This window comes from Ursus maritimus, unplaced genomic scaffold, assembly GCF_017311325.1.
Source record: "Ursus maritimus isolate PB19 unplaced genomic scaffold, ASM1731132v1 scaffold_1, whole genome shotgun sequence".
Classification (NCBI taxonomy): Eukaryota; Metazoa; Chordata; class Mammalia; order Carnivora; family Ursidae; genus Ursus; species Ursus maritimus.
Genome location: NW_024423343.1, coordinates 55,290,729 through 55,318,331, shown reverse-complemented (window position 1 = coordinate 55,318,331; position 27,603 = coordinate 55,290,729). Strand labels below are relative to the sequence as shown.

The window sequence follows — 27,603 nt, the reverse complement described above, 5'->3', positions numbered from 1 at the left end:
TCTCACAAGATACCAGCTAATAGGATCCAACAGTACATTAAAAGGATTATATACCACAACCAAGTGGGATTTACTCCTGGGCTGCAGGGGTGGTTCAACATCCTCAGTGTGATAAACCACATTAATAAAAGGACAAGAACCATATGATCTTCTCAATAGATGCAGAAAAAGCATTTGACAAAATACAGCATCTTTTCTTGGTAACTCTCTGCCATGTAGGAATGGAGGGAACATACCTCAATATCATAAAAGCCATATACAAAACACACACAGCAAATATCATCTTTAACGGGGAAAAACTGAGAGCTATTCCCATAAGGTTAGGAACACAACAGGAATGTCCACTCTCACCACTGTTGTTTAACATAGTACTGGAAATCCTAGCCTCAGCAATCAGACAACAAAAAGAAATACAAAGGCATCCAAATTGGCAAAGCAGTCACATTTTCACTCTTCGCAGATGATATGATACTCTATGTAGAAAACCCAAAAGACTTCACCCAAAAATTGCTAGAACTGATACAGGAATTCAGCAAAGTTGCAGGATATAAAATCAATTCACATAAGTCAGTTGCATTTCTATATACTAACAATGAAACAGAAAAAGAGAAATCAAGGAATTGATCCCATTTACAACTGTACCAAAAACCATTAAGATATCTAGGAATAAACCTAACCAAAGAGGTAAAGGATCTCTGCTCTGAAAACTATAAAACACTTATGAAAGAAATTGAGGGAGACACAAAGAAATGGAAAAATATTCCATGCTCATGGATTAGAAGAACAAATATTGTTAAAATGTCTATGCTACCCAAAGCAATCTACACATTCAATGCAATCCCTATCAAAATACCATCAGTATTTTTCACAGAGCTGGGACAAACAATCCTAAAATGTGTATGGAACCAGAAAAGATTTCAAGTAGCCAGAAGGATGCTGAAAAAGAAAACCAAAGCTGGAGGCATCACAATTCTGAACTTTAAGCTGTGTTACAAAGCTGTAATCATCAAGACAGTATGGTACTAGCATAAAAACAGACACATAGATCATTGCAACAGAACAGAAAACCCAGAAATGGACCCTCAACTCTATGGTCAACTAATCTTTGGCAAAGCAGGAAAGAAGACAGTCTCTTCAACAAATGGTGTTGGGAAAATTGGACAGCCACATGCAGAAGAAGGAAACTGGACCACTTTCTTAGACCATACACAAAAATAAACTCAAAATGGATGAAAGACCTATATATGAGACAGGAATCCATCAAAATCCCAGAGGAGAACACAGGCACCAACTTCTGTGACCTCAGCCCCAGCAACTTCTTGCTAGACCGTCTCCAAAGGGAAGGTAAACAAAGGCAAAAATAAACTATCAGGACTTCATCAAGATAAAAGTCTTTTGCACAACAAAGGAAAAAGTCAACAAAATCAAAAGGCAACGGACAGAATGGGAGAAGATACCTGCAAAGTCTTATCAGATAAAGCGCTGGTATCAAAAATATATAAAGAACTTATGAAACTCAACACCAAAAAAAACAAAAAAACCAGTCAAGAAATGGGCAAAAGACATGAACAGACATTTCTTCAAAGAAGACATACAAATGACCAACAGACACATGAAAAAATGCTCAAAATCACTCAGCATCAGGGACATACACGTCAAAACCACAATCAGCTACCACCTAACACTGGTTAGAATGGCTAAAATTAACAACTCAGGAAACAACAGATGCTGGCAAGGATGTGGAGAAAGGGGAACCCCTCCTACACTGTTGGTGGAAATGCAAAATGGTACAGCCACTCTGGAAAACAGTATAGAGGTTTCTCAAAAAGTTAAGAATAGAACTACCCTACCACCCAGCAATTGCACTATTAGGTATTTATCCAAAGGATACAAAAATAGTGATCCAAAGGGGCACATGCACCCTAATGTTTATAGCAGCAATATCCACAATAGCCAAACTATAGAAAGAGCCCAGATGTCCATCAACAGATGAATGGATAGAGAAGATGTGGTGTGTATTTATATAATGGAATATTATTCAGCCATCAAAAAGAATGAACTCTTGCCATTTGCAATGACGTGGATGGAGCTAGAGGGTATTATGCTAGGCGAAATAAGTCAGTCAGAGAAAGACAAATACCATATGATTTCACTCATAGGTAGAATTTAAGAAACAAAACAGATGATCATACGGAAGGGAAGGGAAAATAAAATAAGATGAAAACAGAGAGGGAGGCAAACCATAAGAGACTCTTAATTCTAGGAAACAAATGAGGGTTGCTGGAGGGGAGGCAAGAGGGGGGATGGGGTAACTGGGGATATTAAGGAGGGCACTTGATGTAAAGAGCAATGGTTATTATATGCAACTAATGAATCACTAAATTCTACCCTTGAAACTAGTAATATATATGTTAACTAAATTGAATTTAAATGAATTATTTAAAAAAATTTTTTTTAAAAAACAGAAAAAGATTCTTTCTTTCCCTCTGGCCCTTCAGCCCCCCTCCTTGCAGGTGCACTTTCTCAATCTCTCTGAAAGGAAGGAAGGAAGGAAGGAAGGAAGGAAGGAAGGAAGGAAGGAAGGGAGGAAGGGAGAAAAAAAGAAAGAGACATCGTATCTGAATTTGTCAGTTCTTCACTCTACAATATATCATTACTATACTTGGTAGTTCACTTGCAAGGTAGTCACCAGTGAACCCTGTCTCCTGGTACTTACACCTTTGTGTAGTCCTCTCTTTACCAGTGTTGGTCTGTGTAACCAATAGAATATGGCAGAAGTAATAGTACATCACTTCAAGATTAGGTTATAAAGGACTGCAGCTTCCGTGTTAGGCCTCCTCTCCCACTCACCATCTTTCTCTCTTCTAAGAGAAGCCAGCTGTTATGATATGAGGACATTCAGGGAACTCTACGGAAAGGCCCATGTGGCAAAAAACGAGGTCTGTGGCAAAGAGCCAGTGAAGAGATGAGGCCTGCCAACAACTACAAGTGTGAGCCTGGAAGTAAACTCTCCAGCCTTAGTTAAGCCTTGAGGTAATTGTAGCTCCAGCCAACAGCATAACTGCAATTTATATATGAATAAAGGCCCTGAGCTAGAACCACCCAACTAAGTTGCTCCCACATTCCTGCCCCTCAGAAACTGTGAGAGATAATAAACACTTGTTGTTTTAAGGTACTAAGTTCTGGGGCAACTTATTATAGCAATAGATAACCAAAACATGCTTTTTATGTTGTGGTGATTCATTTTTATGACTCAGACAACTACCTAAGCACTTTAAAAAAAGACACTGAGCATTGGCTTTATCAAGGGAAGGGAGAGGAGAAGTTAGACATACTGCTCAGAACCCTCAAGGATCCTACAACAGGAAACTCTCATATTATCTCTCCACTACAAACCTACTGAAATAGTGGCAGCAGAGAAATGATCTAGAAAAAAACAGTACAGGAAAACAGAGAACATGGGAAGGAACTACAGAGAGAGTGACTAGAATTCTGCAGGAAATCAGTAAATTTTCTTAGATATTTTTTAAAAGCATATATGATTTTCAGAGTATAAAAACTACAGGAATTGAAATAGACTCCCTTACTTCAAAATAAAACACAGTAATCCCCTTTGCAGACAATAGGTTCTCCTGGTTTTATCAGAACTACTGCTGGAAAAAATGAGCTATCAAACAACACACATTTCCTTCAAGACTTGAACAGCAGAACATATATATATAGTACATTAATCTTTAAGGCTAAATTGAATTCTTTTATATTTTTAAAACAAAGTTGGGGGGGAAAGTACTTCAGAAATCTATGTTCTAATTATTGCAATAAAGGCTTTTGCTTTCCTAATAATTAAATATAATTTATGAAAATAGAACAACATGTTCTGTGAAGATATTAAAGATACTATTACTGACTCCTACTTTGACAACAGAGGCATAATTTCCATTTCCCTCTTCTCTTCTTGGAAATACTCTAAACAGGGGTGACTGGGTGGCTCAGTTGGTTGGGCATCTGCCTTCGCCTCAGGACATGATCCCGGGGTCCTAGGATCGAGGCCCGCATCAGGCTCCCTGCTCAGTGGGGAGTCTGCTTCTCCCTCTGCCTCTCCCCCAACCCCCGGGCTTGTGCACTCTCTCTGTCTCTGTCATATAAATAGATAAAATCTTAAAAAAAGGGGGGGGGGCACCAGGGTGGCTCAGTCAGTTAAGCATCTGCCTTCAGCTCAGGTCAAGATCCTGGAATTCCAGGATCAAGTCCCACATCAGGCTCCCTGCTCAGCAAAGAGCCTGCTCCTTCCTCTGCCCCTCATCCTGCTCGTGCTGTCTCTCTCTCTCTCTCAAATAAATAAATACAATCTTTACAAAAAAAATGAAAGAAATACTCTAAACAACAAGGAGATCAAAAACAAAAACGAATTCCTGTCCTAGTAAAATAAGATATAGCTAAAACCCAACTCTCAAAATACGTGGACAGTCTCCCAAAAGTAATGGAGATCATGCAGATGAAGAGTGCAGAGAAGAAAAAGTGCTTATCTCACAAAGAGGTAGCAAGACAAACTTCTCAAAGTGTAAAGTTGAAAGCCCATGTTTATAGCAAGAAAAAGACACACATGCTATGGGCAGAAACTCCTCAGTTTAGTTCCAACAATGAAACAGAAAAGACAGAGCTTAAAGAGAAACCATTCAGAAATACCCTGTTTACAAAGAACATTGTTTCTATGGCAGCAAGAGAGAAAAAGAGGTTTTGTATTAGGAAAAAATACACAGTTGCCTAACTCTATTGGCCGCGGAAAGATAAAAGCTGAACAAATTAGCACATTAAATAATGTGATCCTGGATCATAAGAAAAATTCTAGATAGCCTGGAATGTGGGAAGACATGCCCGCATACACAAACCTCCTACAAATAACTGGGCAAAAGTAAAGTAAACATACCACATAGTTAGAGATTTATTTTAAGTTTAAAAAAAGAGGCAAAATGCAAAAGTATGCTCCAAAACCTAGACCAACGTCTTTCCTCTCAATAAATGTAAATGAGCTAAACTCACCAGAGCAAAAGAATTTCAGACTGGATCATAAAAATAAAACCCAACCCTATAATATAAACTAATATCTAAAACTAAGAGTTTTTGAAAGTTGAAGAAAATAAAACCATGGGCAAAAGTATAAGGCAACTACTAACAAAACAAGGTTTGTATCTTAATACCCCATAAGGCTGAGGGGCACCTGGGTGGCTCAGTTGTTAAGCATCTGCCTTCGGCTTGGGGCTTGATCCCAGGGTCCTGGGATCGAGCCCCACATCGGGCTCCATGCTCTGCTGGGAGCCTGCTTCTTCCTCTCCCACTCCCCTTGCTTGTGTTCCCTCTCTCACTGGCTGTCTCTCTCTCTGTGTCAAATAAATAAATAAAATCTTTAAAAAAAAAATACCCCATAAGGTTGAATTCAAGACCCTCCTCCACCCAAGAAAGCTTTAAACTAGAAAAAGAAAGTGATTTCATAGTGTTAAAAAATGATGCAGTGCCTTTCCAACAAATGGTGCTGGAGCAACTAGGCACCCATGGGCAAAATGAAAGAAAGAAAAAAATAAAAGAATCTCAACATGAACCTCACACATTATATAAAAATTCACTCAAAATGACTTATGAATTTAAATGTAAAATGTTAGAAGAAAAAACACATAGAAAAAAACCAAAGAAGAAAATCTTCAGAACCTATAGTTAGGGAAGGGTTCTTAACAACAAAAGCACAATCCATAAAAGGAAAAATTAATAAATTCTGCTCTGCAAAAGCCCTATTAAGAGAATAGAAAGACAGGGGTGCCTGGGTGGCACAGTGGTTAAGCGTCTGCCTTCGGCTCAGGGCGTGATCCCAGCGTTATGGGATCGAGCCCCACATCAGGCTCTTCTGCTGTGAGCCTGCTTCTTCCTCTCCCACTCCCCCTGCTTGTGTTCCCTCTCTCGCTGGCTGTCTCTATCTCTGTCAAATAAATAAAATCTTTAAAAAAAAAAAAAAAGAGAATAGAAAGACAAACTACAGACTGGGAAAAAATATTTGCAAACCACATACCCAACAAATAACTTGTATCTACAATATATAAAGAACTCTCAAAACTCAACAGCAAAAAGACTAATAACCCAATTAGAAAATTTGAAGACATGAAAAAACATGAACAGAAGATATAAATGGCAAATAAATACATGAAAAGAGGTTCAACATCATTAGCCCTCAGGAAAATGTAAATTAAAACCACAATGAAATAGCACTACACACCTATCAGAATGATCAAAATAGGAAATAGTGAAATAGCGAATGCTGGCAAGGATGCAGAGAAACTAGATCATTTATATGCAACCAGTGGAAATGTAAAATGGTACATCTACTCTGAAAAAAAGTTTAGCAGTTTCTTTAAAAACTAAACATGTACTTATCATATGCCCCAGAAATTACATTCTTGGACATATACCCCAGAGAAATGAAAACTTATGTTCAGACAAATGCCTATATACAAATCCTCACAGAAGCCTTATTTGTAATAGCCAAAAAAGGACACTATCCAAATGTCCTTCAACAAGTGTATGGTTAAACAAACTGTGGTACATCATTAGCATGGAATACTACTCAACAATAAAAAGAAACCATTAATACACTTAACTTCTTGAATGGATCTCAAGAATACGCCAATGAAAAAGCCAGTTTCAAAAGATTATATGTTATGTGATCTCATTTTATAATTCTTGAAATAACAAAATTATACAGATATAAAACAGATTAGTGGGTGGAAGGGTTAAGAATGGGGCAGGTGGAGGAGGGTTGGTGTGACTACAAAGGGATAGCAAAAAAGAGCCTTCTGGTATTTATTTATTTAAGTAATCTCTACACCCAGTGTGGGGCTTAAACTCATGACCCTGAGATCAAGAGCCACATGCTCCACCAACTGAGGCAGCCAGGCACCCCAACCCCTGTCGTTTTAGAACAGTTCTGAATCTGAATTGTGGGGTAGTGACATGAAGTTACACATGTGATAAAAATACATAGAAATATAAAACAAATGCACAAAAGTGCATGTAAAACTGGTAAAATCAGACAGACTCTATGAATTGAACCAACATCAGTTTCCTGGTTGTGGTATTTTACTGTACTCGTGTAAGATGTTACCACTGGGGAAGGCTGGGTGAAGGATGCATGGGACCTGCTTGTACATTTTTTTGTGGTTTTTTGCAACTTCACATAAATCTATAATTATTTCAAAATAAAAAGTTTTCTTTTAAAGGAACATTCATAAAGCAAAACTAAACAGAGAGAAGCTGAAATATATTACTAGAATACAGAAGAACTATACAACATAATAAGGTAGTTTTCATTTATATTATTAAACTCTATGTACCTGAAAAAAAAATACATCTTCAACTATTTGTGAAAGGCAACAACTGACCAAATAGCAATGACCAAAAAAAAAAAAATAAAAAATAAAAATAAATTCAAAGAAGTAGAAATATTATTAAACAATATGCTCTGAAAGCAATACAATAAAACTAGAAACGGTAACTAAACCAGAGACAAAACATACGAACACACGTTTGTCACCTGGAAAAAATGCTTAAATTACAAACACTACATTTTTTTAAAATTCATGATATCTAGAAAATAACCAAAGTAAATCACTACATATCAACATATGCTGAATAAAATTAAGCAGTGGTCAGAAAATATCAAATACACATATAGTGTATTGTGTTAATAAATAAGAAAGAATGAAAATAAATGTATTAAATATCCAATTTAAGTTACAGGAATAAAATAAGCCTAAGAGGAAAAAAAGAATAAAAAGAAATAATTTTTTAAAAGCTGGTTCTTTGAGAGAAAAAAGATACATAAACAACTAATAAAAACAATCACAAAAGACAAAATGTACAAATATACAAAAAATAAGAAACAATAAGGAAGCAATAATCAAGTTACAAAAAAATTTTTTAACTTTTTTTTTTTTTAAGTAGGCTCCACACCCAGCAGAGAGACCAACACGGGGCTTGAACTCATGACCCTGACATCAAGACCTGAGCTGAGATCAAGAGTCAGAAGCCTAACCATCACTACAGTGATGACTATTACTATTACAACACTCTACAGAAATACATTTTAAAACTATAGAATGAGTGGGCGCCTGGATGGTGCAGTTAGTTGACCATGCAACTCTTGGTTTCTGCTCCAGTTGTGATCTCAGGCTCATGATCTCAGGATTGTGGGATGAGCCCACATCAGGCTTCAGGCTTAGTGTGGAATCAGATTCTCCCTCTGCCCCTCCTGCTCATATGTGCATGTGCTCTCTCTCTCTCCTCTCTCTCTTGCAAAAAAATAAATAAATCTTTAAAACTGTAGGAGTATTTACATATATATAGGTGTGTGTATATATATAATTTTTAACAAAACTAACCTTGGAAGAGGCAGAAAACCAAAAAGATTAATTACTATTGGATTTAAAAAGTTGTTAAGAGCAACCCTCCATAAAAAGTCCCAAGCTCAAAATACTACCAAACTTATAAAGCACAGATGCCAGTTCTATTTCAACTATTCAAGAACATTAAAAAAAAATTTTAAAACTTTTAATGTTTATATTAAATGATTACAACTATGAAAGTAGAAATTTTCCTGGAATTCAGGATTTCAATCTTTGAATTCAATATTTAATATAATCTATCATATTAAGGGTTATAAGATGAAAAAATCAAATGCCTATTTCCATAGATAATGAAATAGCATTTAACAAAATCCAACAATCTTTCTTGATTTAAAAGAAAACTAAATGTGGATAGAAAATTCCTTAACATGATGAAATGTTTCAATCCAAAAGTCAAAATAATGCCCAATGGGAAAACATGAGAAGCATTCTCAAGGAACAAGTCCAGAATGTCCACTATTTTCTCTATAACTTAACATTGTCCTGAAGGTATTAGCCAACACAACTAGCCAAAAGAAAAAAAAAAATCAAATAATATGAAAGGTGGTAAAATTACTGCTGTTCACAAATGTCTGAATACTCATAAACTTTCTTTTAAATTTTTTTATTTATTTATTTGAGAGAGCAAGAGCAAGAGAGAGGAGCAGAGGGAGAGGGAGAAGCAGACTCCCTGCTGAGCAGGAACCTGACATGGGACTTGACCCCAGGACCCTGAGATCATGACCTGAGCCAAAGGCAGACGCTTAACCGACTGAGGCACCCAGGTGCCCCAATACTTGTAAACTCAAAAAAAATCAACTGAAAAACATATTAGAAACAAGATGGGCCTTCAGCTCAGGTCATGATCCCAGGTCCTGGGATCCAGCCTCATGTTGGGCTCCCAGCTCAGTGGGAAGCCTGCTTCTCCCTCTCCCTCTGCAGCTCAACCTGCTTGTGCTCTCTGTGAAATAAATAAATCTTGAAAAAACAAAACAAAACAAAGGTGATTCTTGTAGTTGAATTCAGAATTAGTATGCAAAATCAGTAAGTTCAAATATATAATCAGTTCTAAAATATACTAAAAACTCTCCGTTATTTCATCAAAGCATCCCAGTTGTTCTTTTCTGAATGAAACTGATACTATTTGAAACATTAGCACAGTACGAATTTGTTATGTATAATCTAGTGACTTGCACTATAAAAATAAATATACTAACAGGGAATACTTGGAATCTCAATATAACAGAATCACATTTTATGGTAAATATTTTAAATCCTTAATATTTAGTGTTTTACTATACTAAAATTTAAAATGCTAAACATTAAAATATAGCAGAATATCTAAAACTCAATCAATATAATCAAACCTTCCTCACTTTTACTGAAGGATTAACATTCCATAAACCTCCAATCAAAACATGAAGGTTTTTCACCAACCTTCATATATGAAGCACTTTCTGCCACACTTAGGTGCTATCTTTCCAACAACCACATAACCCCCATCCAATTTATTTTTAGATGAGATTTAGCGGTATATAAAGCTAAAAATGAAAAGATATACAGGTGTCAATATTTATAACTATGTTGACTATTTTGTCAGTTTATTTAACTATCAAAGGCTTTAGCAAGAATTACCTTCACATTCAGACAAACCAATAACAGTGATTTATTTTGGTATTAAGGAATAAGGCAGGAATTAAGCTTTTCTTCTTTAATTGAACTGACTTTAATTTTTTTATATATAACTCAACACCATTTTCCCCCATGATTTGAAATGTCATTTTATCATATATAAAAGCAATAAAGATCATACCATACCATATACAAAAATTCCTTTGGGGATTCATTTCTGTATTCTTGTGTCTCTTGTTTAGGTCTGTGGCAAACTTTTAATTAATTCATACACTATTTATTCATATACCATGCCAAACTTTTAATTAATTTATACACTATTTATACACTATAGCAAACTTTTAATTAACAAAATTTTATAATGCATTTGATGCCTGGCAGACCTATACTTCTCATTCCTCCCCTTCCTTAGAATTTTCAGGACTATTTTTATGTGTTTATTTTTCCATTAAAAAGTATGGAGGGGCACCTGGGTGGCTTAGTCAGCTGAGCGTCCGACTCTTTATTTCAGCTCAGGTTAGGATCTCAGGGTCCTGAGATCGAGCTCCTCATTGGGCTCCATACTCAGGGGGAGTCTGCTTGAGATTCTCTCTCTCTCCCTTCTCCCTCTGCCTTTCCCCACTTCTCTCTCAAATAAATAAGTAAATCTTTTTTTTTTTGAAGTATAGAATAAGTGTGCCAAGATTTTTGAAGTACTATTGGCATTTTTATTGTGACCACACATTTTTAGATTAATTTAGGGAGAACTGATCTCATAACAATACTAAATCTTCCTATCCAAGAACAGGATCTGTCTCTTAATTATGTCTCAGTATGTAATTCTTTAAATACAGAATTCTATCAAGTGAATAACTATCAATACTCAAATATCTATCAACATTGAAAAAGGGATGCTGGCAAAATGATATCTTACCTACCAAAACCTCTTAGTAAATACTCTCCTTGAGTAAATATCAAGAGATGTTCACAGATACCTTCTCCTTTAAGAGCCAACTACAGTTGATGAGAGATACATTGTATTCTTATTAGAGTGACATGAAAGAAACATTTAACTTTCCTCAAAAGGCTACAAATTATGCTTGTCAACTCTCCTAGATAGATTGAGGAAATATCTTTTACCAGTTAGTTCAAGGGAGAGCAGAAAGAAGGCATTAAGAGCTGTGTAAAATCAAAGCCCTATCCTCAAATGGCTTTCAATTTAAGTAGGGGGAAAAAAACGTAAAAAACAGGGATAAGACAACCTTCCTCAGTTTCTTTGCTTAACTTTTTTCTCTCCCTAACCCCATTTTAAGAGGAATTAAAAAAAAAAAAAAACCCACACATACAGAAGGAAAATATGGTTAAATCCTCTGGGAAGGTCAATGTTTTATGCCAATAAGCCTCTGTAATGATCTTATAGAGAATGAAATTTCTAGAAAGTTATAATCTGTAAGAACAAAGTATCCAGGAGTAAAAGTCTAAGATTGCTTGTAGAGTTGGTTAAGGGTAGAGACAAAGCTTAATGGCTGTTCACGCTTAGAAAATGAACCAATTCCCACAGTAATGCATACTTGCCAGCATAATCAAGAAATACGAAATTTAAACTGTAGCCTTAATGATTCCTATGAAATAAGTTCAGCATTTAGATTATAATTTGCTTCAGTAATAGTTGAAAAGATCAGAGATATAAATTTATTATTGAATCTGAAAGGCAAAAAAAATAATAGTTTGGAATCATACCAAGTTCCACCATATGAAGGAAAGAAGATATAATAAAAATCAAAGCATCTTATACAGAATAGTGATAGTCTATCACAAAAGATAATTAAGATAGTTATGATTGTGTAATACATGCTCAATCCTGAATCCATGACCTCTCTGTCCAGTAAAAGCATCTGGGAAACTTGGAATGAAGAAATAACAGTCACTTTTTGCCGTTATCAGGTAGATTTCTAAGCTTTATAATCAGCGCAGACAGTGATAAGTAAACCACTACATTTTATTGCTCTTTCTGCTTCCATTTCTTTAAGTAAACCCTGGTCTAGACCTCAAAATTTTTGTTTCCAAAGGAAGGAAGTCCAGGAATAAGCTAAGGCAATAGCTCACACAAAAGAAAATGTCCTGTGGTAAGTCTTCTTTCTACATACCACAACATCCACTTTCGCGTTGTTGTATTTTATTTCATGCTTTTTTGATTGTCATCAATCAGGAGGACAATTCTATTCTTTGTTTGATAACAGGCCTATGCTTCCAAAAGTGAAGAGCTCAGTGAAACAGAAGCTGCACCAGTAGAGAACCAGGTCACAAATGTGAATGAGACAAAGTGAGAAATGGCTCTGAAGCTTAACAAACCAAGAAATACTAGATGCAGGTGATGCAGAACAGGCAGAAGGACACAGTAAGGATAACAGAGCCTCATACTCAAAGTAGTAGAAAGATCAAACTGAAGAAACAACAAACATTTTTAAAGAAATTATGTTTTTCTACCTTTAAGAACAATTAGTATATGATTATTTGCCCCAAAAAGAAGTCTTCTGCAGCATAATAGCAGATCCAGTACATCGGTTTGTGAAGAGCCATTAGAATTAGCACAGTAAAGTTCCCTGGCAGACATTCTTTTGCAACTAGATAAAAATCTTTCAAAATCAAAAAATCAATTTTGATAAGGAAATGGAGGTCAAGTGAGTTTTTTCTAAGTTTTTTAAAGATGCTTCAATCAAGTAAACATCACATTTATTCCCTTTCTAAATTTCTTTTCTCCCCTCTTTTTATAAAAAACTAGAAAGGAACAAGGGAAAGGGGCTCAGCATTATAAACTCTACTGCCACACCTGGGATAAGAAGCATTCCAAAAAATTCCAAAAGAGAAAGAAAATGGCAGAGATGTTATTTGGTAATATGCACGCACTCAATTTTTGGCTCTTTTATCTATATACATATAAGCTAAAATTTTGTGACCTCCAGGAGTTCCAATTTGAAAATATGCCCTGCACTAAAGACTAAACAAACAAAATTTTTTTACTACAGCAGTCCCAAATAAAGAGATCCTACACCTGCCAAATGTTAAATCAAAAAAACCTAAATATCACCCAATTCCTTCTTTTCCCTTACCTTCCATTTCCTCCCATCAAGTTGTCTCAGTTGTACTTCTGAAATACTGCCAAGTCATCGATTCATCTCCACTGCCACTGGGATGTCAAATCCATCCCTACCTTTAAACTCCTGTAACAGCACCCTGGCTGATCTCCCTGTTTCTACCCTTGTCCTGCTCTACTCCGTCTCTACAGGCAGTACACATGACCCTCCTAACTTAAATCTCATCATGCCATTCTTCCACTAAAACCTTTACAAGCTTCTCATTTCACCCAAAATGAAATACAAACTCCTAGGCCATGACCCTCCCATGATCCAGATACTATCTGATTCTCCAAGCACACCTCCTATCACTTTCTCTCCATCACACATTCCATATATACTGATCTTTTTGACCCTCAAATAAGTCATGCTCTCTCCTACCTCATAGCCTTTGTATTTTCTGTTCTCTCTTCCTGTAAAGATCTTCTCTCAACTCTTGGATTTTTGTTTTTATTTTTAGGATTTGAGGAACACATTGAAGTAAAAAATTCAAACAAGACCAAAAAGCATATGGAAAGAAACAACTACTAAAAATTCCACCACCCAAAGAGAATTTCCATTAATATTCTGAGGCTAATCCTTTCCTACATCTCTCTATGGATACATATGTTATCATACACTGTATATATAAATAATCCTCCATAAATCCCAACTCTTTCCAAGCTGGTTCTTTCTCGTACATTAGATCTCCACTCAAATACCACCTTCTCAAAAAAGGACTGTTCCTCTCAATCACATCACCCTGTTTATTTTCTTCACTGCACTTCTTTACTTGTCCCTCATTTTTTATCTGTCCAATCCTAATAGAATGTAAGCTCCATGAAGGCAGAGATCTTGTCACTACTTTCTCAATCACTAGGGTCTAGCCCACAATACCTAACACACTGCAGGTGCCCAAAATTTACTAAATGAACAGATGGTGGCTCGGTTTAACATTTATAAGCTGTCAAATCCTAAATTTCTGTCTCCCATTCAAATTTATCTCCTGAGCTTCATACTCATACTTAACCATCCCACTTGGCAGCTCTCTCTAGATAGAATACAGGTATTTTAATCTCAGTGAGCAAACCTGCTCTTCCTCATGGGATTCCCTGTTTAGATGGTATTCCCTATTTAGATGAATGACACTACCATCAAACAAATTTCCCAAGTGATACACTTAAATTTAATCCTTGATGCAACTATTCCCCCTCACCTCACACCCATCCAATCACCAAGAGCCTCCCCTTACTACCTCAATTCTAACTCCTAAGTCTCTTCAATATTCATTTAAGTCTCATTCAGCCCATGTGCTTCTCTTCCACTCTGCTGCCTCCACTCAATTGCAAATCACTGTCAATCATTTTCCCCCAGACAATGGTAATACCCTAACTTGCTGCTTTAGATCCATTCTTTTTTTTTTTTTTTTTTTTTTTTCCAAAGAAAGGCAGACTGCCACGTGCAGCGCCTCATTTGGATGTGTCTGGAGTCTTGGAAGCTTGACTACCCTACGTTCTCCTACAAATGGACCTTGAGAGCTTGTTTGGAGGTTCTAGCAGGGGAGCGCAGCTACTCGTATACCCTTGACCGAAGAACGGTCCTCCTCTATCGGGGAAGGTCGTCCTCTTCGACCGAGCGCGCAGCTTCGGGAGGGACGCACATGGAGCGGTGAGGGAGGAAGGGGACACCCGCCTAGCCAGCCAGATCAGCCGAATCAACCCTGGCGATCAATGGGGTGACAGATGTCGCAGCCAGATCGCCCTCACATCCGCTTTAGATCCATTCTTATTCCCCTCTAATTTACTCTCCATGGCTTAGCCTCAATAGTATTTTCAAAATAACAATATGATCACATCATATTCCTTCTTGAAAATCTTCAATGGCTTCCCATTACTATTAGATTAAGTCCTAAAATCCTTATCATGGATTATAAAACCCACAAAAAATACCCCTTGCCTAACTATCCAGACTTTCCCTATAAACCAGTCTTTGGCCTTCTTTCAATTCTTTAAACCTACCATGCTCTATTCCCCCTCAAGGCCTTCATAAATGCTGTTCCTTCTGCCTAAAAGATCCATCATGTCACACAACCCTTGCAACACATAATTATCCTTTGGGTCTCAAACTCAAAGGTCACTTCCTCAGCGAGGCTGTGGTAGGCAGAATTCTAAAGCTATCTCTCTTCTTTCCCAAGATTTCCATCCTCTGTTACACAATCAAACAGTAATCTAGGTATTGCTGTGTAGGGACTTTGCAAATATAATTGAAGGGACTTTGCAAATATAATTAAGTATTACTCAGCTGATTCTAAGCAAGGGAGATTATCCTGGATTATCCTGGTGGGTCTAATATAATCTGTTAAACCCTGAAAGGCAGAGCTTTCCCTGGGCTGAGGGCAGAATTGGAAGTCAGAGAGATGCTGCACAAGTCAGAAAACAACCTGACTAAACCTGGAAGATTCTTCCCCCAAAAGCTCCAGATAAGATCCCAGTCCAGCTGATTGATCACCTTGATTTAGGCCTGCAAGACTTCAAGCAGAGAGTCCAGTCAAGCCACCTGGACTTCTGATCTACACAAACTGTGATACAACAGATGGGTGTTGCTCCAAACTGCTACATTTGTGGCAACAATAGAAAATGAATACAAAGACTCTTCCCTGACCCCCACCTCCACCACAAATAGTGTTAGAGCCTCTGTTAAATGTTCCCATAGCATTTGACACTTCTCTTTCATAATATCCATCATACTTATTACTTAATTTAATGTATGTAGTCTAAGATCTACAGTCAGATTTTGTATTTTTGTATACCATACACCATTATATTCCAACAACTACAAAATTGGAACCTATAAATGTCTGTAGAGTGAATGAACCAATTTTTTATTCAATTGTCTCTCAAAATTCTCAATCATGACACACCTTCAGTAAAGTGCTATATTATAAAATATTTCTATAATAAGGGTCAATTGCTTTATAGCAGTGACTAAAGAGGGGAAAAGAGATGGGATGCGTGGAATACATTCAGAATCATTGGGGCAGTTGTTTTTGGTTGCTTGTTTTGCAAACCCTCCCTCACTTACGACTACCCAATCTGAAATGCCCGCTTCTTGCCCTGTATCCCTAGGGGGGCATGACCATCTATTAGAGAATTACAAAAGATTCCCATATAGAGCTATTATTTACTAATGTCATTGAGTCATATTTCTCAAGTATGTTGAATTGTAAATTAAGGTTAACATAGTTGGTAATACCTTTTACTTTTTTAAAGAAATACTTTGCAAAAGGAGGAAAAAAAGGCAAATTTACTCAATCTGGGACATTACTATTTCACAATAAAGAGAGATTGAATATATTTTAACTGTTCAAAAAGAGGAAAGGTCAACTAAAAGAACAATTTACTTACATCAGTGGAAAAGCAAAAAATGGAAGTGTCATGGCAAGTCTTGCTGTAAATTCATCAGGAAGATACCACAAGTATACAATTAAACATGTAAACAGATAGAGAATTGAAGAGTAGAGAATTAATCTTCCAACCCATAATTTTTGTAATCTCTGATTTTTTTCCCTAAATTCTTCCAATGCTTGAATTTCCTGTTAAGAGAAAATTGTTCTATATTATTGAATTGAATCTCAAATTTCATAAAGATATCAAAATATTAACAAAAAATTTTTAAATGATAGATTATATAGGAAGAACTTTAAAGTCAATGAAATATAATACCTTAATATTTTTAAAAAGAACACAATATGAAAAAGAAAATTAAAAATGAAGTTAAAAACATATGAAAATGCCTATTCTGACAAGTCACTCTTTTAAATGCAAAACTGAAGGATTCCTGGGTGGCTTAGTAGGTTAAGTATCTGTCTTTGGTTCAGGTCATGATCCCAGGGTCCTGGGATCAAACCCCAAGTCAGGCTCCTTGCTCAGCAGGGAGCCTGCAGCTCCCCCTGCTTCTGCTTGCCTTCTCTCTCTCTCTCTCTGACAAATAAATAAAATCTTAAAAAAATAATAATAATTAAGATATCATTTTTGACCTACCAAATTAGCAAAGATCAAGCATGAAACTAACATCAATAAATATATTTATTAAACTAAAATAATTCTCCTGTATAAGGTCTAAAAAATGGCTAAAAATTAATTTATTTATTAATTTAAATAATTAATATTATTTAATATTAATATTATTTAATACAAAAAGAAAGAATTAATAAAAATTGAAACAGTAACCCATACTAGATTCGTTCAATCTATTCATCATTCTCAATATTCCTAAGGAATAACCATTTTTGATAATGAAGTTTATGAAGTTTCAGACTGATAAAAACTGTTGCAGACTGTCTTATAATCTACCTTATCCTATCTGTAACATTGCTTTACACCATGCTATACATCTAATTTCATCCTAACAGGTTCTAGTGACACAGACTTCTTAAGTCACTGAGAGACTTCCGATTTTTTTTGAGATAATATAACATTAAAGTTCTCAGGCTTACTCTATATCATCTCTAAATTCCTAAACCAGTCTCCAAAATAATTATATATACTAAAATAATATTTACGCAATACCTAAAGATGAATTAAAACACCCCAGAGCCAAAAAACATACCTTATCTATATTTTCCAGAACTTCTACAGTTGAAGGTTTTGTCTGTTATAAAAATAGATATGAGACATTAAAACTTGTTACTGCAAACTTAGAAACACTTTGACTTATAAAATCATAAAAGAAAATTTTAATTCAAAAATAAGTTTTTTCAAATGTTGTCAAGCAATATGTACTCCTATTTATTGAGATTTAGATTTAAATAAAATTATAATTATAAACAGAACTACATAAAGTTACAGAAATAAGCATTTCCCTACTTGAATTTTTAGTCCTAGAGTACTTTCAACTCTGACAGCTCAATTTCTAACACTTTTTTTTTAATGTCTACCATTCCTAATCCCAATAGAACATGCTTTTATAGAGAAAGAAGTTTTCCTCCAAGAAAAATTTTCTTAGATACGATTTTTCAAAAGAAATCATATATTTAAAAGCTCAAGACTAAAGATTGTCCGATTTACTACTGCTAAAAGTTCATTTAGGACTCTGAAAGTCAAAATCAACAGGCTACCTTCATTCTGAATTCCTAAAGTATTTTTCTGAAGATCAGATTTTAAAAAGGCATCTAAGAATACTTCATTATAGCAGACTTTGTTAAAAATATTTTTTAGACACCCAGAATAAAAACCAGCCAAAATGTCTCACACAACACTTGAGAAACCACTTACCAATTATATACTCAAAAATATAAGCGGGTAATGGATATCAGTTCATCGTAGTTCCCACAAGAGTTGTTAACATTAGGTTGAACCATATGAAATTGCTTTTTATGTAAGTCAAAATGGTTGAATATTGGCAATTTCATATGGTTCAACCTAATAAAGACAAAGGAAAAGTAGACAAATTTGATCCTCAAGCAGAACTGTAATAAAGTTTTAAAGGGAGGAGCAGAGAGTCAATAGATACCAATCTAAAACAAAGCAGTTCCAGTAACAGTCCAAAAACTAGTCTACCAAGTATTGCTAGACTCGTTATGGTAAAAAGGAGTTAAAAATAAGCAAAGTAGTTTATCTGAGAACTACATTATCCTCTCTCATATTAGAAAAGAACATTTATTTAAATATTTATATTTTATAGCACTAAACTGGAGATACTTCCTCTACAGCCTTAAACAATAAAATCAAACTGCATTTCAAATTTTGTTTAACCTCTAATTCCTAAAAGTATATTTAGTATGACTTCAACAAATACATATAATAAGCAAAAAGACAGAGCCCATAAAAACATAAGTATTATATTAGCATACAACAGTAATTTCAACTAGTTCAACAATAACTGTAATTTCAACTATTTTTCAAATAAGAATAAAATGTAGGCAATATAAGAAGAAAACAAGAAAAGATAACCATTTGCACATGAATGCATAAATAAATAAAAGTAATTCATAAGTCAAAGTGAAATAATCATGTTAAATAGTCATTAAGATACCTATATGGCAAGTAGAATTATTAAAGTCCAAATATACAACTGATTCATAAGAGAAGGAAGAAAATTAAATAGAATTAGGGATAATATCAAGCTCTACTCAAGCCTATACCACAAAAGAGACTTTTACAAGTAGATTTATATGACACTTTATATTAGACTAAGAACTGGCTGTAAAGAAAACTAACTTACCCTCCATCGAGAAAATAATCCACCCATCTTTTAGGTGTAGAAACGGGGCACAATGATAAATATCATCAATTGTCCAAAGGAATTCACAGCTAGAAATAAAGCAAGTATTTAAAAGTTTTAAGTTAAACACACACTATACCCACTATAAAATTTAGATGTTGCAATACTGCTGAAAAATACTATAAAATATTAATTTCTTTGAACCCCACTTATGTGGAAGTTTAGTTCAGGCAGTCTTGTTATAGAATCTACCCTTCACCAGGACATATTTAAAAGTGAAAATGGGGGCGCCTGGGTGGCACAGCGGTTAAGCGTCTGCCTTCGGCTCAGGGCGTGATCCCGGCGTTCTGGGATCGAGCCCCACATCAGGCTCTTCCACTATGAGCCTGCTTCTTCCTCTCCCACTCCCCCTGCTTGTGTTCCCTCTCTCGCTGGCTGTCTCTATCTCTGTTGAATAAATAAATAAAATCTTTTTTAAAAATAAATAAATAAAAAATAAAAGTGAAAATGAAGCTGAAAAGGCTTTTAAATGGCAAGGTATTTTAGCAATGTATATTCATACCACTTGGCAACTTGCTGTTCTTTAAAGTAGGTCCCCTAATGTTGTGGAAAAAAGTTTTACTCTACTATTTTCATTCTACATGCTTAGAAACAACATTTCTATCATTCAGCTGTCTCCCAACTAAACTAGTTATTTGGAATTAGGGGTGATTTACAATGTTTAGAATAATATCATTTTACAAGTAATAACAGAAAGCTAATGAATTTTGAATGAGAAAAATAAGGGTTATAAGACTACTAGTGACCTTGAGCAAATCATTTAATGCTTCTGAGCTTTAATTTTCTTTTCTGTAAATTAGACTTAATATACCAGCACTTTTCACAGGATGGACTTCATTATTACCATTTTACAGATAAGAAAATTAAGTGAAAAGACATTCAGTTATTTGCCCAATAGCTCAAAAGAAACAGGATTCAAAGCTACTCTATCTTCAGGGACGCCTGGGTGGCTCAGTGGGTTGAGTATCCGACTCTTTATTTCAGCTCAGGTCATGATCTCGAGGTTGTGAGTTGGGCTCTGCACTGGTTGTGGAGCCTGCTTGGGATTCTCTCTTCCTCTCCCTCTGCCGCGCTCTCTCTCTAATACACACAAAAAAAGCAAACAAAAAAAACCACACAAAGCTACCCTATCTTCAGACTTCTGGTCTGTTCACTACTGTTTCAATACCCAAATAAACATTTCTCTCTGAAATTGTTTCTAAGTCACTCAAGCCAGTTGACCTTCATGTCAGCTAGCTGTGTATCTGCGTCCTTCTTTTAGTCGTTTTTCTATGACTCTCAAATGTATTACAGTATTACCATGTGGATGAAAATGTACCAGTCATCTTAAATTCTAAATCAATTTACTAGTCCATAATTATATAAGTTTTTATTCTTTTAACCTTGAAATAGTGAAAGTATACTTCCAAATTTACATATTTTTTACCAGGAATAGTTACATACTGTCAGTGTATAAAACTACTTCATTCCACACAAAAAAAAAGTTAGGCCATAATTCTCACATTTTTAAAAAACCATTAATTTAATCAAAAATGACACCAGTACCAAGTAAATGCATTCACTCTGCAATACTATTTATAGATTGGAATTAGCATAAGGCATACCGGTCTTAGACTTTCTTGGTTAGAGAAATAACAAAGATCCTAATTATATAATACTTTCACTTATAAAGTGATTTCTAGGACCAGAAATACCTATAAACTGTCCTAAAAAATTCTGGTGTTTATAAATGAATGTTATAAGCCACCTTAAAGTTGCAATCTAAGTACTATTAATCCTTCAATATTAATTCAGTATTCAAATTTCTAAAATGCAGTTGTAGGAAATCCAGGAACTTTAATGAATAGAAGTATAAATTTCTCAGTTAAAACATTAAATAGATCTTAAAACCTTCTTAAGATGCTAAAAATACCCACCATGAAAGGTGACTGGGTGGGGGGATTTATATGAACCATTTAACCTGGTACTTTCAAAGTACATAGTAGTTCCCTACTATTTGGGAACTAATTGTATGGTATCCAGCACAGTGTTTTGTACACAATTGACCTACATATTTTGGTTTGTAACAGTTATATGCCTCCAAGTTAAGTTTGTAGCCATCACAAATCAGAATTTTAATATTTAAAGGTCATAACGGGTTGCCTGGCTGGCTCAGTCAATAGAGCATGGGACTCTTGATCTTGGGGTCATGGGTTCAGGCCCCATGTTGGGAGGAGAGTTTACTAAAAAATAAATAAATAATTTTTGTAAATAACATTTTTTAAAAAGTAATGACAACAATAAAGATACCAGTTAAATATTTGATAAACACTTTATCTCTAGAGGCCCTAAAACAAATGCTTCACATGAATTTTATTATTTAGATACTATTATCATCCCATTTTATAAATGTCAGAAACTGAGGCTAGGGAAGTGAAGTAATTTGCTCCCAAAAATATTAAGTAGCATAACCAAACACAGCATTTTAGTTGTGACTTTTTATGTAGCAAATAGTTATTCCCAATAACACTAAATCAAAAATAAAGTCTGCTTTATATAAATTAGATTGGAATATTTATATATTAAATATATGAAAGTACCTCGGACATTCTCAAATAGCTGGTAAACAGAGCTACTGAAGTGGAAAGTAAGTTATAAACACAAGAGACAGTGTATCATGTGGCCCAATTCCTTCATTTGATTAAATCTGAATGCTTAAATCTGCATGGAAGAGAACCTAAATGATTTGCCAAATCATTTTGGCAGCTAGCACAAGCAAGGGGCAGAACTGGTACTGAAAGTCTCCAAGTACTGTCTTTACTTGTTTACTGCACATCACTTTTAAAGTGTAATATAAAATATATGCATCATATTGCAATTAATACCAACCTTGACATCAATCATTTGCTGGGAGAATTGTTTTGATGTTAATGAATCAAACTATGGCTTAGCCTTTAAGATCCCTAAAGCAGAGTATTATTATGCAGAGTATTATGCTTTAAAACTTGTCCTCTAAAACAACATTAGCGTAAATAGTCATTAAATGCCTATCTATGCTTTCAGGATCATAATCAAAGAACGAGTTAACCCTCATTGTTCCAGCAATTTTCTTAAAATTCCAAATTCCAGTATTTGTTAAAGAAGCTGATTTGCTACAATACTCATGTAATGGTGGTACTTTCCAACAGCTATGAAAGTATAACAAAATTAAATAAATCAACTCTTTCTATATAGCTTCAATTTCATACCTCTTCTATTTTCAAACACCTTTTCTCTCCTTGCCACACAAACATCTTAACTCCAATTCCTGTGGCTCATTACTTACTATGAAACCTTGGGCAAATAAGTTACTTAACCTCTCAGTTACTCAATATCTTCATCTGGAAAAGAGGGATAGTTAAGGACCCTCTTAAATGCTGAAAGGCTTAAACGACATAATGCATTTGAAAGCATTCACAGCAGTGCCTGACACATAACTAATTTCTCAATATGGCGTCTTCCCTGGTGGTCTAGTGGTTAGGATTTGGCGCTCTCTCTCTCAATACGAATTGTTTTTACTGCTGTGGTCATTGCCGTTTCCTAGTCCTTCTCTTCCAACACATGTAAAACATATGGGAAGCAAGTAACTAGCATTACTTTCTGAAGCATAAATCAATGTTTGCCCTTGAGTGAACAGATTGCTCAAGCTCAAGTGGCTTGTCCCCAAGAACTCTTCCATGAATGTGTACAGTCTCTATCCACTCTGATATCACAATGGCACCTGACATGACCTTAAGAGCTGGATGCATCTAATGTGTTTTTCAATAAATAATAATGCCCACCATATTATTTCAATGCTTCCTACTAACTGATATTCACACTCAGGTTTTGGTGTCAGAATTTAAAATCTTGGGTCACATCAAACTTAAATTTTCAGCTCACTTCAAGTCATATTAAAATAATGGAGGGGCACCTGGGAGGCATAGTCGGTTGAGCATCTGACTCTTGGTTTGGCGGGGGGGTCGTGATCTCAGGGTCATGAGATCGAGCCCGCATGGGGATTGGTGCTCAGTGCAGAATCTGCTTAAGATTCTCTCTCCCTGGGGCGCCTGGGTGGCACAGCGGTTAAACGCCTGCCTTCGGCTCAGGGCGTGATCCCGGCGTTATGGGATCGAGCCCCACATCAGGCTCCTCTGCTATGAGCCTGCTTCTTCCTCTCCCACTCCCCCTGCTTGTGTTCCCTCTCTCGCTGGCTGTCTCTATCTCTGTCAAATAAATAAATAAAATCTTTAAAAAAAAAAAAAAAAAGATTCTCTCTCCCTTTGCTCCTCACCCAACCCTGCACCCCGCTCTCTCTCTAAAATAAATAAATCTTTAAAAAAAAAAATAATGGAGTAAAAAAGGTCTGGATCAAAGTATGGCTCAGCTGCATACCAACAATGCAATCTTGGGTAAATTAAACTCTCTACCCTCAGTTTCCACATTTATGTAGTGGTGAAAATACCTACACTTCACAGAACTACTGTAAGAACTAAATGAAATTGTATATCACTTGGCACAGTGTCCAACAAGTAGTGCGCACATAATAAATTATAGCCATTATTATTACTATTACCAGGAAGCACATGTAGTACAGACAATACTCCTTAGGCACCTTTCTAACTTCTTATATGGTACCTATTTGCATAATTTTTAAATTGGAAAAATAAATTACAGTTTGTATTTTAACTCAAATTGTATTGCCTTCAATCGCTCTAGTATTAAAAAATAAAATACTCTGCTGACTCTTCCATTAAAATAATGTTGCAGGCCTTTAACATCAAAGAAAGTCAACTTTTATGTTTATCAATTTCCAAACCTAAGTGCAAACTATTCAGTCATCATCAACAGTGCCTTTCTATTGTATTATTCAATTTAAGATTAAGAGTGATTTGTTTTAGGACTCTTTCAAATATCCTAACTGAAAAGGCAATTCTGAAATATCCCAAATCACCACATTTATTGCTCAAAAATAAAATTACTGAAAAGAAGTACACCTCTAAAAGCACTTTTATTATATGCTGACTAATGTCTTCATGGTAAATTGATGTTCATTCTGAACTAAACACTACCAAGAAATGACTATTTAAGTAGAAAGATCTCTATATTAAATCATACCTGGTTGATAGCCATATAGCTTCTTAGATTCTGTCAAGTTAATAATATGTAAACAATGTAAATTTATTAACAGTGGTGGGCTGATCTTAAGAGGTGACAGAGAAACTTAAAATTCTAATTTTAAATGCACCACTCTTGTTTTTTAAAACGTGTTCAAAATCAACTTGTTCCTAAAATGGAACTATGGGGGCTGTTGAGAACAAGAGATTATCATTCCCTGCCAGTTTGAACACATGCCTGAAGCCAAGCTTACTCACATGCACACACACTGCTGTTGAACAGGGTCAGTTACATTAACGGTGACACCCAGGCCAAAGAGATAGGAGAAAACAACTGACATAAACCAGATGCCAACTGGGAAAAGCGGAACATGGAAAACTCAGTGAGTCACCGGTTTTATTACTATGAGGGCACCATCAGCAAAACTGAGTTCACTAATACCAACTCTCTCAATCCCCATACACAATATTAAAGAATTCTTAAAAGATTTTATTTTTAAGTAATCTCTACACCCATTGAGGGCGAACTCACAACCCCCAGATCAAGAGTCGCATGCTCCACCAACCGAGCCAGCCAGGCGCCCCCAAAGAATTAAACTATTGATGTAGTTTAGATTTGCTCTTCTCCCCGGGAAGTGCCTAAGACACCTACGCAACCTCGCCCTTCCCTCCACCCCTTACACCGCCCACCTTCCCTCAAATAAGGACAACGGTCGTAGACAGGCTTCTCTAAGCAGCACGTAATCCACGCCCACATGCCTGGGCCGAGCAGCATGACACTGACAGTTTTCGGTCCCTCCCGATCTGTCCAATTCCTGGCGCCTCCGCACAACTCGGACAAAAAGAGATGGACAAAACACTCGAAGGGACAGCTTAGCGTTGAACCTTCTGACCCTTCGTCTCGACATAGGTGGGCCAAAGAGCCGATGCTCAGCTCAACCCAGTCACCCCCAGGACACTCCGAGAACCAGGCTGGGAAACCACCTCCCCTTTGCGGGGAGGGAGGAGAGGGCGGGGGGGTGCCCGAGGTTCTCTCTGCATACTCCAGTGCCCTTGCTTGGCACTTTGCTGGGAAATCAAGGGGCGCAGGAGGCGAGGTTAGTTAGCGCGCAGCCCGGTGGGAGTCTGACTAGCCACCGCCGTAGAGCTCTCAGGCCACTTGGAACGGGGCGGGGGCGCCTGGGAGAGGCAAGCAGGGAAACCGGGAGCGTATTTCCCAGAAAAAAGCTCAGCGAGCCCTCCCAACCGCCCTGATTTTGAGCGTTTTACCTGCAAGAAGCGGGCAAAGCCCGGCGCTTGCGTCCACGTCTGCCAGCTTCGGCGGCCACAGCGCAGCCTCCCTCCGGAGCAGGCAGCAGCCGCCACTAACAGAGCGATGGGCCCGGCCAACTCCTTCCCATCAAACCCCGCGCTCCCGCCGCCGGCCAATCCGAGACAGGGCCGGCGCGCGCCGCTCCCCAGTCACGTGACTGTGACCGGGGCGGGCAGTTGGGGCGGGCCAGTCGGGCGGTTGGCCGGAGGGCGCCTGTGCCTCTGGGTTCCGCGGCTCAGTAGGGTGTTCATCGTCGCATCTCAGGGGTGTACTGCCATTTATTATGAGTCTTACCACTACAGTTACTTCTTTTCATCTGCCTCCTCTTATTCTTTTCAAGCCTGTCTGCCAACTCTCCCTGGAGAATGAAAACCCCGAAATTGATCCTGGCGGTCCTAGACCGCCGAAGAGAGAGGAGTAGGGTTGAGGGTGGAGATGGGTGCGGCTGGCAAGGACTCCGCCTTAAAGAGTCCCAGGATCAGCTGTCATTCAGCCCGCAGCAGAACAAGTTAGTACCACGACACAGCTTAAAAGAGGCCAGTTCCCAAACAAGCCAACAGAGAAAATTCAGCCTAGACTCCAGGAGTGCTTGAGGCATTTAATCACTCGTGGACGTCAAAAAGGGTCATTTGATGACAGGACGCTTACGTCACCCGTGTGTGGTAAGCTTCAAATGCCAGATGATGTTGATTTCAAACCCGTGGAGAACATAAGCCGGGTTTTCTGTCTTAAAACTCTGAACTCAAGAATACTCTCTTCACAAGTCCTGATACGTGGGCCCACGAATAAACCACGCAGGCTGCGTTCACCTCAGATTTGAAATCATTGACTAGAGAGCGTTCAATTTCCTAGTCAACTGGAAATGACAAGTCTAAATAACAAAAGATACTTGAACCACACGAGGTAAACAGTAGAGAAGGGTTGAAAAGCAAGAGAAGGGTTGAAACGCTGGTCATGTTTTACCTCTGTGATATTTAACCCTTTGTGCAAACATTTTTCATGGGGTTTTTCTATTTTATTCAATTACATACACGTTTTAAAGTAATGTTTTCCGTAATTTTTTAACGTGCTACATTTAAACTTCGACAAAGCAAAGAGGTAAAGTATGAAACTGAGCATAGGATCTAGTCGGTAAACATAATATATTATACCAGAAGCTACCAGATAATTCACTGTGGAGTTGCTTGTCCTCACTGTTAAAATCTTAACTTACAGCTTTGTGAGCTTGAAGGGATGAAGGGAAGGGGACCAAAGTTTACTTCTTGTGTACTCTGGGTCAGATCCTTTACCAATCTAGAAGAAAATAGGAAATGAAACGTTTCATCTATTTCAATATGGAAATTTAACCATTTCATTTTTCATCCTTTGCTGTTTCAAAGTATATTTTTAAAAGATGTTTATTTATTTGAGATAGAGAGATAGAGCAAGTGTGCACACTGAGAGGGAGAAGCAGACTCCCCACAGAGCAGGGAGCCCGACAGAAGGCTCCATCCTCGGACCCTGGGATCACGACCCCAGCCGAAGGCAGGATGCTTAACGGACTGAGCCACTTAGGCACCCCTCAAAATATATATTTTTCAAAGGCCTGTGCAGTTAATGCAAATATGTCTCCTCACCTCAGGAATATCTTTTCCTAAGAGAACAGGGAAGAAATGTTTTCCACTTGCTAATGATTTGTTCTCTAGTTTTAACTGGGCCATCAAGGTCTGTTGTAAAGGGGGAAAAAAACAGGAGGAGGGAGACGA

General features: G+C 36.9%; 1 protein-coding gene and 1 pseudogene across 4 annotated transcripts in view; one reads left to right on the top strand and one right to left on the bottom strand.

The window, feature by feature from the left end:
• Positions 1–25,966, bottom strand: part of LNPK (lunapark, ER junction formation factor) — an 80,900-nt gene extending 54,934 nt beyond the window's left edge. For all 4 annotated transcript variants that reach the window (XR_005838340.1, XM_040643576.1, XM_040643589.1 and 1 more), the window contains exons 1-4: positions 25,816–25,966; positions 19,373–19,461; positions 17,759–17,800; positions 16,555–16,742 (exon numbers count right to left, since the gene is read on the bottom strand). Coding sequence is in view for 3 of the 4 variants with exons in the window: in XM_040643576.1 (XP_040499510.1) it covers positions 16,555–16,742; positions 17,759–17,800; positions 19,373–19,399 (257 nt within the window). In the remaining variant the exon portion in view is untranslated. The remainder of the gene's footprint in view (positions 1–16,554; positions 16,743–17,758; positions 17,801–19,372; positions 19,462–25,815) is intronic.
• The window catches only part of LOC103659903, a 50,711-nt pseudogene continuing 48,025 nt past the window's right edge, over positions 24,918–27,603 (top strand).